A 15180-nucleotide genomic window follows, 5' to 3' on the forward strand; every position below is an offset into this window, starting at 1 on the left:
AGAAATGGGCGGGGCTTTAGTTTGGGCACGCTGGAGGAGTTAGCAATGTTAACTTTTGGTGATGGCGTCGGGTAAGTGAATTCACCATAATAGAGATTTAACCGTAATACATTATAATTTCAAACAATAATTTATATTTTTAAATATTGGAAGTGTAGCTTTTATCTAGTGAAAACATTGGCTTACAAGCTTGCTGGCATTGAATGAGTTTTATGAAGGAATGAAATAGCTGGCTAGCTAGCTAATGTTGGCTAGTTTGTGCTAATTGCTAGCTAGCTAGCAATTAGTAATGTTGGCCTACTACTAATCACTGATATAAAATGAATGCATGAGAAAAGGCATAACAGTTAGTTATTGTCATAACAACAATAGCCACCTGTCCTAGCTGTTAAGCGAACTTATGTGTTTGTCTGCAGAGGATGAAGTCAGTCTTCTGGTCATTGTTGTGGATGTCAATCCCATATGGTGGGGCCAGCAAGCTAATCGAGAACCTCAGGTATTTAACAATTATTCTTTGTGCAATTGTCTACAGAGCTAGCCTCTAACTTCTTCTTTGAAGTAGACTGAGATATGCATGATTATGTTTCTCCTCCCTTAGTTCACCCTGTCCAAGTGTCTGGATGCAGTCATGGTGATGGGTAACTCCCACCTGGTCATGACTAGGACCAACAAGCTGGCCATAATTGCCAGCCATTGTCAGGAAAGGTAATCAAACGTGTCACTTGTTAGTAGATACACAGAATACTTCTAATTGCTGGTTTCTGTCTGGTGATTTTATGTTCTAATCTAATTACAAATCTCTCTCTTCCTCCCTTGTCGTCATATGCTGCAGTCATTTTCTGTATCCTTGTAAGCTCTGGAAATCTGGAGATGGTCATGGGGACGACAATGCATCAACAAGTGGGGATGGCAAGTATGAGCTATTGTCAGTTGCCAATGAGCTCATTGCAGAAGAGATCAAGAATCTCATGTCAAGAAGTAAGTGCAGAATAATCTCCCTGTGCATTGCCAAAAAAGAACATAGTTAGCCATGTTTGTTGTCAACTCCCTTTGTGCACTCTTATAATATCCTCACTTTTGTTATGTTTTTCAGCTGAAGTGAAGGGAAACCAGACAGACACACTATTGGCGGGATCACTTGCTAAAGCTCTCTGCTGTATCCTTTCCATGAAAATGCTTAGTCATTACAATGCATTTACATTAGAACAACAGCATCATCACCATCTTATAGAAGATATTAATCAATTTCCCTGAAATTATTTTGGCCAAGGCTGCTCATCAGAGTTCTCTGGAACCCTCTTCCTGACAGCTAAAGGTCCAAAGCTTCTGCGCATGTGCGGGATTCTCTTCTTTACACACAGTCTCTGCTCTACTCGTTCGGCTGCCCAGAGTACAGGCTACTCTTGCGAATGGTGCTCATTTAATAAAGTTAGATTAAAGCAGAATCAATGTCTGGAAGATCACATAATGATAGTATTCAACATAACAGAACCAAATATAATAGCATAGTATAACATTACGGTAAAAAAAAAGGATGATTGTGCGACTGGTTGCATTTTTCTCTCATGCGGCCAAAACCCAACAGCGTGCCACTAGGCCAAATATGTGCTTTGATTGAAACTAAACACAGGAATTCTACAGTTTGTTAACACCATCTGTTCTACATTTAGTCTTCATACATAATTCAAAACAGCACTGTTAATAACTCAAGAACATCTAAATATATATCCCCATGAAACTGATTGACGTTTCACACATAAAACATTTATTCAATACGACCATTCGCACAATCATCCTAAAATAAATGTGGTGTTTTTTTGTCTTACAGTAAAGTTATGCTATGCTATTATATTCGGTTCTGTTGTGTAGAATACTATCATTATGTGATCTTGCAGACATTGAATCAGCTTTATTCCAACTTTATTAAACAAGAACCATTTGCAAGAGTAGCCTGTTCTCTGGGATGCCGAATGAGTAGAGCAGAAACTGCGTGAAGTAGAGAATCACGCACATGCATAGAAGCTTCGGACCTTTAGTTGTCGGGAAGAAGGTTCCAGAGAACTTTGATGCGCAGCCACTCTGAATTATTTTTAAATGGCTGGTTTTCATTGGTGTTTTGTCGATTTGTAAATTATAAATAAAATCCACCACATCAAATTTGAACTGGATGCTTGCTTGTATGTTTCTTTTACTTTCAATATTCAGATATCCATAGAGTCGCAAAGGAGCTGGAAGGTATTCCGAGCATTTCAGTTACTAGACTAATAAAGTATTTATAAATTCCATCAGATTTAATCTGACAATTTTGTAATGGTCATTATACCAGTCATGGTTTTCAGTCATATGTTTCCCTGCTTTTTTTCAGCCGGACAAGAAATGAAGTCGAGGATATTGGTAAGACCTCACTTGAGTCAGTTTCACAAGGGTAGCCTACTCTTTTGATGAATGTGGTTTGAATGTTTGTTTTGTGTCTTTGCGGAATAGGTCATTAAAGCAGCAGAAGACTGTGCCTTGCAATACATGAACTTCATGAATGTGATCTTCGCCGCACAGAAGCAGGTAAAATTACTTTCTTCTCAGCTTTCGCTTCCTTTAGCATATGTTTAATAAAGAAACTGTGCCTCTCTTTTGTCTTGTTACAGAACATCCTAATAGACGCCTGTGTGTTGGACTCGGACTCAGGTCTCCTCCAACAGGCAAGTTTTGATTGCTTTATCATATAGATGTGCACAAACATTTTCAGAAGGTTCACCATTTTCTATTGTATTTGTCTTAACAGGCCTGTGACATAACTGGAGGATTGTACTTGAAGATACCACAGAAGAGTGCCTTGGCACAATATCTTCTGGTGAGGATTAAAATGATATGAGATAAAGATTGATTAGCTTTTATCTCTTATATGTGTTGTGTGATATTGGTTACATTCTCTTTTACCTGTAGTGGGTATTCCTGCCAGACTCTGACCAACGCTCCCAACTGGTGCTGCCACCTCCTGTCCATGTGGATTACAGAGCAGCATGCTTTTGCCACAGAAACCTCATTGAGATTGGTTATGTCTGCTCAGTGTGTTTGTCAAGTGAGTTATATTTTGTTTTCTCATTGTATAAAAGTCATGAACATTTGCAGTTGTATTATTGATTGAAGTCCTAATGAACAAACCCTATTCTCTTGAAGTATTCTGCAACTTCAGTCCGATCTGCACAACGTGCGAGTGAGTACTACAGACCTTTACTCTTGTTGTAATATATTTTAGGGGAAGTAGAAACAGGTGGTAATTGTTTTTGTGCAAATGTGTTTAGTCGTCTTTAAATGCCTTTTCCTTGTAGGACTGCCTTCAAAATTCCATTGCCCCAGGTGGTGAAGTCAAAGAAGAAGAAACTCAAGGCCTCAACGTGACATGCAAATTAATACTGTACATGGAAATGTGTAATTGGAAAGTTTTATTTAAAGATTACCAAGGGTTTCTTTTGGTCAGGTATTAATGTATGATCACCCTCCTTGGTAAACCGCAGGTTATGTCAAGCGGAAATATTGGTTTAGGCCGGGGATGGTCACTCTAATACACAGGGGGCTTGAGTGGGTGCAGGTTTTTGTTTCAGGCAAGCAGTAACACACCTGATTGAAGTAATTAAAGTAAAAAAGGAACAAAAGCCTGCACCGCACCACACCACTACAACAGATTTGGCCACCCATGGTTTAGGAAGAGCTAATGCTGCATTCATGACATGTCGGAACTAGGAAACTCAGAAATGTTTGACTTGGAAACGATGATACCCGAGTTTCCCACTCGGGACCGTATCAGAATCAACCAATGGGAAGCTCTACACAAATAACTTAGGTACATTTTTACTCTGAGGTTCAGAGTTTCCGTCATGAATCCAGCATATGGCTCTGGGTTTATGATCACAAAAGATAATGTGACATTTTTTTAAACAAATTGTAGCCATCTCACCATTTGTACATGCATGTTTTTGATACTTTTAAATACAGAATTTGTTAATAAACCTGGCCTAATATTCCTTAATATGAATTCCTATACATTTTTGCATCCGCTCATACCAACATTCTTAATTGTTATTTTTTTTTTACAGTATTGTGAAGTAAAAACTAATTTCAAAGTTTGATTAAATAAAACGTTCTTCCCGGTGTCATCGGTCGTCACTAGTTGCCGCGGTGGTCATCAGGCAGGCAGCTGATTATTACCCCTTACGGTCACTATCCTAGGCAGGAAAATACCATGTTTTTTGTTTGTTTTTGTACTACCATATTTGCACCAGTACCATGGTACACTATATATACAAAAGTATGTGGACACCGCTTCAAATTAGTAGATTCGGCTATTTCAGCCACACCTGTTGCTGACAGGTGGATAAAAACGAGCACACCGCCATGCAATCTCCATAGACAAACATTGGCAGTAGAATGGCCTTACTGAAGAGCTCAGTGACTTTCAACGTGGCACCATCATAGGATGTCACCTTTCCAACCAGTCAGTATGTGACATTTCTGCCGTGCTAGAGCTGCCCCGGTCAACTGTAAGTGATGTTATTGTGAAGTGGAAACATCTAGGGGCAACAACGGCTCAGCCACGAAGTGGTAGGCCACACAAGCTCACAGAACAGGAACGCAGAGTGCTGAAGCGTGTAGCGCGTAAAAATCTGTCCTCAGTTGCAACACGCTCTACCGAGTTCCAATCTGGTAGTCCGACGGATAAATCTGGGTTTGGTGGATGCCAGGGGAACGCTACCTGCCCCAATGTGTAGTGCCAACTGTAAAGTTTAGTGGAGAAGGAATAATAGTCTGAAGCTGTTTTTCATGGTTCAGGCTAGACCCCTTAGTTCCAGTGAAGGGAAATCAACACTACTGCATACAATGATATGACGATTCTGTGCTTCCAATTTTTTGGCAAGTTCGGGGAAGGCCCTTTCCTGTTTCAGTATGACAATGGCCCCGTGTACAAAGCGAGGTCCATACAGAAATGGTTTGTCGAGATCGGTGTGGAAGAACTTCACTGGCCTGCAGAGTCCTGACCTCAACCCCATCGAACACCTTTGGGATGAATTGGAACGCCGACTGTGAGCCAGGCCTAATCACCCAACCTCACTAATGCTCGTGGCTGAATGGAAGCAAGTCCCCGCAGCAATGTTCTAACATCTAGTGGAAAGCCTGCCCAGAAGAGCGGAGGCTGTTATAGCAGCAAAGGGGGACCAACTCCGTATTAATGTTCGACGAGCAGGTGTCCACATACTTTTGACCACGTGTGTGGCAGACCAGGGGGTTTGATCAACACATTTACACAGATCAGACACGTGTGATACCTCAGTTGCAAGGGTGTTTTATTTAAAACAATAAAGAAAAAGAAAATAAACCGATCTCCTCCAGTAGACCTCTTCCGGGTTGCCGCCTTCTGGTCTCCGGGGAATGGTGTCTCCTCTGGGGTAGAACACAGAGCCCCTCGGTTCTATCAGACTGTGAGGACGTCTGTCCAGTAGCAACCTCTCACTACCTCCAACCCTCCCGTGTGCTGCCCTCCTGGCAGCTTTATGGGCCCCATACGGCTGGTGAGCAATCAGCCCCTTGATTACGCACCAGCCTCAATCAGCCCCAATTAGTCCTGGCCGGAGGACCCGTCGAGACCTGGCACGTCCAGCAGAGGGATCCACCGCCGCGTGATGTAGACTCCTTCTGTCACCAGGCCTCAACGAGTCTCCCCCTGGTGGCTTGTCCGCGGTACGCCACACATGGTACAAAATTAACTATGGTAATACAATGAAAAAATGCCATGGTTTTGTACTAGCAGCTTGTAGTGAAACATGAAAGCATAGAAGTTGTTTACAATGTATTATGATGGTCTGTGTCCCACCGGTTTTCGGGTAAAGTGACCAAAAACGTAGTATTTATGGTACTCACATTATGCAACACAAACCCCCTTAGCTCATAGTGAAAAACCACAACACACATAGTATAGTTGTGTAGTGTACCCTCTTAAACCTTGGAGCCTGGATAGGGTATGGTAGGAAGAATGAAGAGAGTCTGAAACCTTGAAGATTTAAAATAGTTAGTTTATCTGGCGCTTCTCTAATACAGTTTTCAGTTGGCTCTCACTCATTCAACTGACTTGGCTACTCTTATACAATTCTAAATAGCCAACATAATAAAAAAAACAATTTGTAAAAAAATATTATCTTATCGCATTGATACATTTTTATCATGTCATTCTCAACATATCCCTAAAAACAGCAAGTTACAACGTTTCCCTTTGTTTACACTCCGTGTGAACGTTCGTTGACAACGTCGACGTTGGTCCTGTCGCCAGGCAGGTTCGCTTGACTGGAGCTAACGTTAGCCGAAGTTAGCTTCTATGCTAACGAACATTTATAAATGAATTAAACTATCATAACATCATTTAAAAAATAACAATTATATCATTACACTTCGCTTAACCTGGTGTTTCATATCCTATGCTTTATTACTCGCTCACAGTGATGATAACGTTTAACATATGTCGTTTATCTGGCGCTTCTCCAATTTCAGTTGGCTTTGCTCGCTCATTCAACTGACTAGGCCGGCTAGCCCGAGCAGGGTTGCCAGGAAAGCTCACATTTCTAGCACAACGACCACTCAAAACCCACCCAAAAGGCCTCAAAACTAGCCCAATTGTTTTTTTCACAGCAAGAGTGGAGTTTCCATATCTGTACAACAAACCCCTTTCCCATTACATTATCAAGCCAATTAAGAAGGAATATAATAGTAACGTGTAACGACGTTAGAAGTAAAATTCGGGTTCCCTCAAAATAATAATTATTGCAAGCTATGACATGACATAATAAAGGAATTTGAATATGTGGCAAGAGAAAATATAATTTGCCCTTATTAAACTTGCCAGATAAAGTTCCATCAATGGATGTCGATTTAACTCGTTTGACTGCTATGATTAAGCAATAAGGCACACGGGGGTATGGTATATGGCCAATATACCATGGATATGGGCTGTTCTTAAGCACGTTAGCCGTGGTATATTGGCCATATACCACAAACCCCCAGGGTGCCTTATTGCTATTATAAACCGGTTACCAACGTAATTAGAACAGTAAAAAGTAACGTTTTGTCATACACCTGGTATATGGTCTGATATACCACAGCTTTCAGCCAATCAGCATTCAGGGCTCGAAACAGGTTTATCATTGTAAATAAATCCCCTTTGTGCATGTGCATAACTATAGATAAATCCGACAGGAGAGTTTGAATTATGAAATTTGAACAGAGGATCTCAAAGCAAGAAACATTTGGATGAACATAAAAACACGAATGTTACGCTATTTTATGCCAATTGTGCTGTTATTATGTGCCAGATGTTAAGACTACAAACCGTTATAAATGGCCCATTTGCGAGATTGACTTGTCATTTCAATAGACATAGGCTACAGACTAAAATGTGGGTTTATGATTCTAATTAAATGTTGCCATAGTTTGCTTAGATAGAGGAACGTAGCATATAGCCCCTGATAGGCCTACATCTCATTTAATATAGTTTACAGTAGCCTAGACAAGATTTAGGCAAGATGTAAACTGAACGATTTAGCAGTTTGCTTAGTTCAAATTAACAGACACATTTCTTAATGAATAGCGAGGCGATTTCGCAATAAGAAGTGATTGTGTTTCCCAGTAGTCTGCTGGAATAGGCTACTGAGGATGTGGTCATAATTTCAACCACTGAATTCAATATTAATAATATGTATATGAACTGAATATGCTTGTCAACAACAGCCAGTGTTTATTTTTTAGAATTTGTTTTACCTGTAGCCTAATCTGACTACTGTTACAGTCAATCTAATGCGTTCATTACACAAGGCTACAACAACAATAGACTGAAGTTATAGGCTATTTATTAAATTGGTTTGCCAGCTCCAGGTAGGCTACACAAGTGGCACAAATTGATTTGCAATGACTCCAGTGATATCGTCATTTCAACATATTTATTGTATCAAATGGTAGCCTACAATGGCATATACATTAATAGGTTACTTGATCGCCAACAGTGGCAAATGTATAATTCCCCACATTTAGCCTAATGTCAGTTTCACTGAGGACTTTTCCCCATAAAAAGAACCACGTGATTGAGTTTAATAATTTCCCTTTCAAATTTCCACTCGGGCAGTCCCGGAGACCAAAGAACTGAGCATGCATAAAGCACTTCGCTTGATACCGTTTTCTTTAAGCAGTCAACATTAGAATGCAGTTTAAACCACCTCGGAGCAGATTTATGTAATGTGCTCTAGTGCGCCCAAAGTCGTTTTCCAGTGATTTGTCTGCATTATTTCTTGATGTGCATCAGTTCTAACGTAGTAATATGTTTTATGGAAAAAGGTTTGGAAATAGGTGTCTCCATAACGACAATCTAAATCGCCTACCTACAACTGGTAAAAAGTTGTCACAACGTGCGCGCGTGCTGCTCTCTCTCCTCTCGCTCAACTCACATACACACACTCCTCCGGTTCTCCCCACCACTCACTCAGCAACAGCCTGCCTCACTGCCTGACAGTCAGCAGCAGGTCACAGTGATATATATATATATATATATATATATATATGCCGCAACCCGCGACCAATACATTTTCAGCCGCGACATCGTTTTCAAAGCCCAATTTGGTGAGAAAATCGCGAACATGGCAACACTGAGAGTGCGTGAAGCAACCACTAGAGCGAACGGCTCCCTCTGCAGGCAGACAAGCACAACACCTCATGACTATAAATAATGTAAATTATCACAAGAAGCCAAAGATTAGGCTACCATATATCTCACATTGTCCCACATTTCAGTTTGGCAACACAGGGAACCCAAACATGAGCAAAAGACGGTACTATTAATACAGAAAGTATTACCTATTTTTCACAGCAACTATTTCCCTTTTTCTTTGATGTTAGACAAACTAGGACCAACAATAGTAGCCTGCCTCTGACTTTATCGGAAACTTGCCCATACTGGTAGATAAATGCATCAATATAATACCAACCAACCTCTTTTGACCTTGGGGGGTTTATTTATTTAATACATTATACTGCCATTGTACTATGTTAACGCACAATTAATGCTATTTATCATAATTGTGCGTTATCATGGTAGAATGTATAATGCAGGTTATAACCATGGTATTTCCATGATCAACATCTATACCATGGTAAAAATGAAGCTATACCATGGTATTATTTAGGTGCATGGCAGTACCATGGTAGTACCATCATACTTCAAGGCAAAAACCATGTTACATTTTTTAAAGGGATATGTCACGTCCGTTCTTTATAGCTCAATCGGAGGTCGTGTTCGAAAGCATCAAAACCGTGTTATATGACGGGTAAATTGTGACTGACTGATCTACAAATCATATTGAGTAGTTTATGATGCAATGTCGAACACACCTCAACCCTAACTGTAACCACACTGATAACATTATGCCTAACCCATACCTTAAATGAAGACATTAATTAATTACGATTTTGCCAATTTTTACTTTGTCGCTGTGGTAACTAGTGGAAACCAACCCAGAGGCGCAACATCGCAAGACTTCAGGGAACGCTTACGAAACATGCCGCGTTTAAAAGACTCGGAATTTTCCGATTTCAGTGCGTTCAAGACAACTGGGAAATCTGAAAAAACGAGCTTCGACTCGGAAACATTGTTTTGAAAGGTCATTCAACTCGGATTTCCAAATCAGAAACTCATCTTTCTAGAGCTCCGCCTTTCCGACCTTTAGATCCCTGACGTCATGACTTTACCTCGTTTTTTTCCCGAGTTCCGGTTGGATTGAAAACACAAATAAACCAAGTAAATCAGGCCGTGAAACAAGTACTTCCGGGTCACGGATTTTTGGAATCATTCAGAATAAGAGTTCCGTCCTGTATATTTCGTAGTTATCATACGTGTAGCTCAGTTGGTAGAGCATGGCGCTTGCAACGCCAGGGTTGTGGGTTCGATTCCCACGGGGGGCCAGTATGAAAAAACATATTGCACTCACTAACTGTAAGTCGCTCTGGATAAGAGTGTCTGTTAAATGACTAAAAATGCAAAAAAAATGTAAAGAATAATTAAAAGTATTTCTATGAGATACTATGTACTTTATTTATTGTTTTTTCAAGCCTATTGTAGTATATGAGAAACACGTCAGATATTTCTTATGTAATAATACATGTACATAGTACTTCAATCTATCACCTGACCAAACCTACATGTACATATCACCCCAATACCTCGTACCCCAGTATAGTCACTCTGTACCGGTACTCCTTGTATATACCCTCGTTATTGTTATTTTTTTAGTGATACTATTTTATTTGTATCTATTTGTACATTTTCTTACTTTTTAACTGTGTTGTTGGGAAAGGGCTCATAAAGTAAGCATTTCATGGTAAAGTCTACACTTGTTTCATTCAGTGCATGTGACAAATACAATTTGAAATATTATAGTTTAATGTAAACTTCAACTAGTATACCATTTTTATGATTTATGGACAAACTACAGCAACATTTTGTGTTTTATTCTAATAAATTACTATAATTTAATCTGGACGAGAATGTAATTTGGATGCATTTCGGTAATGAAAATTCTTGCCAAAATGTAAAATAAGACACACTGCCATAAACTAGGCATCTTAGTCTTCAGAATGATAATTGACTGTTGCATCATGGTTTTCTAACTCAATTTGCTACTGCCATGGTTAAAACTGGTTTCATTACAATCACCCAGGTGTCAATACGATATACACTACCGGTCAAAAGTTTTAGAACACCTACTCATTCAAGGGTTTTTCTTTATTTTTACTATTTTCTACATTGTAGAATAATAGTGAAGACATCAAAACTATGAAATAACACATAAGGAATCATGTAGTAACCAAAAAAGTGTTTATTTATTTCAGATTCTTCAAATAGCCAACCTTTGCCTTGATAACCGCTTTGCACACTCTTGGCATTCTCTCAACCAGCTTCACCTGGAATGCTATTCCAACAGTCTTGAAGGAGTTCCCACATACACTACCGTTCAAAAGTTTGGGGTCACTTAGAAATGTCCTTGTTTTCCATGAAAACATACATGAAATGAGTTTGAATATGAAATATAGCTAAATGAATAGGAAATGTAGTCATTGACAAGGTTAAAAATAATGATTTTTAATTGAAAGAATAATTGTGTCCTTCAAACTTTGCTTTCGTCAAAGAATCCTCCTTTTGCAGCAATTACAGCCTTGCAGACCTTTGGCATTCTAGTTGTGAATTTGTTGAGGTAATCTGAAGAGATTTCACCCCATGTTTCCTGAAGCACCTCCCACAAGTTGGATTGGCTTGATGGGCACTTCTTACGTACCATACGGTCAAGCTGCTCCCACAACAGCTCAATAGGGTTGAGATCCGGTGACTGTGCTGGCCACTCCATTATAGACAGAATACCAGCTGACTGCTTCTTCCCTAAATAGTTATTGCATAGTTTGGAGCTGTATTTTGGGTCATTGTCCTGTTGTAGGAGGAAATTGGCTCCAATCAAGCGCCATCCAAAGGGTATGGCATGGCGTTGCAAAATGGAGTGATAGCCTTCCTTCTTCAAGATCCCTTTTACCCTGTACAAATCTCCCACTTTACCACCACCAAAGCACCCCCAGACCATCACATTGCCTCCACCATGCTTGACAGATGGCATCAAGCACTCCTCCAGCATCTTTTCATTTGGTCTGTGTCTCACAAATGTTGTTCTTTGTGATCCGAACATCTCAAACTTCGATTCGTCTGTCCATAACACTTTTTTCCAATCTTCCTCTGTCCAGTGTCTGTGTTCTTTTGCCCATCTTAATCTTTTATTTTTATTGGCCAGTCTGAGATATGGCTTTTTCTTTGCAACTCTGCCTAGAAGGTCAGCATCCTGGAGTCGCCTCTTCACTGTTGACGTTGAGACTGGTGTTTTGCGGGTACTATTTAATGAAGTTGCCAGTTGAGGACCTGTGAGGCGTCTGTTTCTCAAACTAGACACTCTAATGTATTTGTCCTCTTGCTCAGTTATGCACCGGGGCCTCCCACTCCTCTTTCTATTCTGGTTAGAGCCAGTTTGCGCTGTTCTGTGAAGGGGAGTAGTACACAGCGTTGTACGAGATCTTCAGTTTCTTGGCAATTTATTGCATGGAATAGCCTTCATTTCTCAGAACAAGAATAGACTGACGAGTTTCAGAAGAAAGTTATTTGTTTCTGGCTATTTTGAGCCTGTAATCGAACCCAAAATTGCTGATGCTGCAGAAACTCAACTAGTCTCAAGAAGGCCAGTTTTATTGCTTCTTTAATCAGCACAACAGTTTTCAGCTGTGCTAACAAAATTGCAAAAGGGTTTTCTAATGATCAATTAGCCTTTTAAAATGATAAACTTGGATTAGCAAACACAACGTGCCATTGGAACACAGGACTGATGGTTGCTGATAATGGGCCTCTGTACGCCTATGTAGATATTCCATTAAAGATCAGCCGTTTCCAGCTACAATAGCCATTTACAACATTAACAATGTCTACACTGTATTTCTGATCAATTTGGTGTTATTTTAATGGACAAAAAATGTGCTTTTCTTTCGAAAACAACAACATTTCTAACTTTTGAACGGTAGTGTATGCTGAGCACTTGTTGGCTGCTTTTCCTTCACTCTGCGGTCTGACTCATCCCAAACCATCTCAATTTGGTTGAGGTCGGGGGATTGTGGAGGCCAGGTCTTCTGATGCAGCAGCCCATCACTCTCCTTCTTGGTAAAATAGCCCTTACACAGCCTGGAGGTGTGTTGAGTCATGAAAAATAAATGATAGTCCCACTAAGCCCAAACCAGATGGGATGGCGTATCGCTGCAGAATGCTGTGGTAGCCATGCTGGTTAAGTGTGCCTTGAATTCTAAATAAATCATTGACAGTGTCACCAGCAACGCACCCCCACACCATAACACCTCCTCCTCCATGCTTTATGGTGGGAAATACACATGCGGAGATCATCCGTTCACCCACACCGCGTCTCACAAAGACACAGCGGTTGGAACCAAAAATCTCCAATTTGGACTCCAGACCAAAGGACACATTTCCACCGGTCTAATGTCCATTGCTCGTGTTTCTTGGCCCAAGCAAGTCTCTTCTTATTATTGGTGTCCTTTAGTAGTGGTTTCTTTGCAGCAATTCGACCATGAAGGCCTGATTCACACAGTCTCCTCTGAACAGTTGATGTTGAGATGTGTCTGTTACTTGAACTCTGAAGCATTTATTTGGGCTGCAATTTCTGAGGCTGGTAACTCTAATGAACTTATTCTCTGCAGCAGAGGTAACTCTGGGTCTTCCATTCCTGTGGCAGTCCTCATGAGAGCCAGTTTCATCATAGCACTTGATGGTTTTTGCAACTGCACTTGAAGAAACTTTCAAAGTTCTTGAAATGTTCCGTATTGACTGACCTTCATGTCTTAAAATAATGATGAATTAATGATGAACTGTCATTTCTCTTTGCTTATTTTAGCTGTTCTTGCCATAATATGGACTTGGTCTTTTACCAAATAGGGGTATCTTCTGTATATCCCCACTACCTTGTCACAACACAACAGATTGGCTCAAACGCATTAAGAAGGAAATAAATTCCACGAATTAACTTTTAAGAAGGCACACCTGTTAATTGAAATGCATTCCAGGTGACTACCTCATGAAGCTGGTTGAGAGAATGCCAAGAGTGTGCAAAGCTGTTATCAAGGCAAAGTGTGGGTTTATGAAGAATCTGAAATATAAAATATTTTTTGATTTGTTTAACACTTTTTTGGTTACTACATGATTCCATATGTGTTATTTCATAGTTTTGATGTCTTCACTATTATTCTACAATGTAGAAAATAGTAAAAAATAAAGTAAAACCCTTGAATGAGTAGGTGTTCTAAAACTTTTGACCGGTACTGTACATTGTGATTCTCCAAATTCTATATGTATTGCGATTCGATATTGTCATTTTATTGCGATTCGTGTTTCATACATATTGCTCACCACATGTAGAAGGACGAGAGAGACGTAAAAAATAGTTTTGATCGATCATGGAAATAAAGGGTCTGAAAACAAATTGGCTCCCTATTAAAAAGAAGATTGAGAACAAGCTATGAAGGAAAAATAGTGGCGTTTTGGTACAGGTATAGCAAGCTAGCGCAAAAAAAAGATTGCAATATTGACAAAACAATATATCGTCAACAATAATAGTTCTGTGAGCTTGTGTGGCCTACCACTTCGCGGCGGAGCCATTGTTGCTCCTAGACGTTTCCACTTCACAATAACAGCACTTACAGTTGACCGGGGCAGCTCTAGCAGGACAGAAATTTGACGAACTGACTTGTTGGAAAGGTGGCATCCTATGATGGTGCCATGTTGACAGTCACTGAGCTCTTCAGCAAATCCATTTTACTGGCAATGTTTGTCTATGGAGATTGCTTGGCTGTGTGCTCGATTTTATACACCTGTCAGCAACGGGTGTGGCTGAAATAGCCGAATCAACTAATTTGAAGGGGTGTCCATATACCTTTGTACATGAAGTGTATTTCTTGGTTAACTAGTTAGCTAAAGGTAAATTAATTTGAACAGGTAGCTAGTTAGCTTTCTCTCTCTGAGTCTGGTCTGTATTTGTAATGTACTCAATGACTAGGTTTTGAATTTGGATAGCCTCTTCGCTCCGGGACATTACACAGGTCTCCAGTAGTGAAGAGGCTAGAATTTGGTAGCTGAAGTGGTAACGGTAGAGGGAAAACTGATGAAGTGCGACACGTTATTTTATATTACCAGGAATTAAGACTGCTTTGCTGAACAAGAATGCATTTAGCTAAGGAATATGTTTTATTGAACTGTCAGACAATACCTCTGAATCAGTCGGAGAATAATCAGTGGTTATGCTCGATCAACTGGCATCATGTTAGTTATTTTATTAATAATTTACTGGTCATCTTTATTATGAACATTTTGATCTAGCTACATGCTGATCGTTATATTAACTGCAACTATGCTATGTAAAAAATATATTTATATCTGTGTTTGTATTTACATCCTGCCTTGTACGTATGTTTGTCTATGAGTTGTTCAAAACATTTAAACAATTATGCAATGACTTAGACCTGTGTTTGCTATGTCACCAGGTGGGAGTAAAAGAGAGCTGAAGT

At 39.9% G+C, this 15180-nt stretch overlaps 1 protein-coding gene across 1 annotated transcript; it reads left to right on the top strand.

Annotated features, from left to right (window-relative positions):
• Nucleotides 1–12: 12 nt before the first annotated feature.
• Nucleotides 13–4024, top strand: gtf2h3 (general transcription factor IIH, polypeptide 3). Its single transcript, XM_084176833.1, has 13 exons — nt 13–71; nt 417–496; nt 599–705; nt 833–978; nt 1094–1156; nt 2206–2235; nt 2366–2394; nt 2485–2559; nt 2643–2696; nt 2780–2848; nt 2941–3076; nt 3175–3211; nt 3327–4024. Exons 1-13 carry the CDS (start codon nt 62–64, stop codon nt 3394–3396), a joined length of 906 nt encoding a protein of 301 aa, XP_084032959.1. The 5' UTR covers nt 13–61; the 3' UTR covers nt 3397–4024.
• The last annotated feature ends 11156 nt before the right edge of the window (nt 4025–15180 follow it).

Source organism: Coregonus lavaretus (genome assembly GCF_964263955.1).
Source record: "Coregonus lavaretus genome assembly, chromosome: 14".
In the NCBI taxonomy this organism is placed as follows: Eukaryota; Metazoa; Chordata; class Actinopteri; order Salmoniformes; family Salmonidae; genus Coregonus; species Coregonus lavaretus.

Bases quoted from the DNA above. Each gene is read 5' to 3' on its own strand.
- gtf2h3 (XM_084176833.1), top strand. The intron at 1,157-2,205 runs GTATCCTTTCCA...TTCAATATTCAG, and splicing joins ACTTGCTAAAGCTCTCTGCT to ATATCCATAGAGTCGCAAAG. The intron at 2,236-2,365 runs GTATTCCGAGCA...GCTTTTTTTCAG, and splicing joins AGTCGCAAAGGAGCTGGAAG to CCGGACAAGAAATGAAGTCG.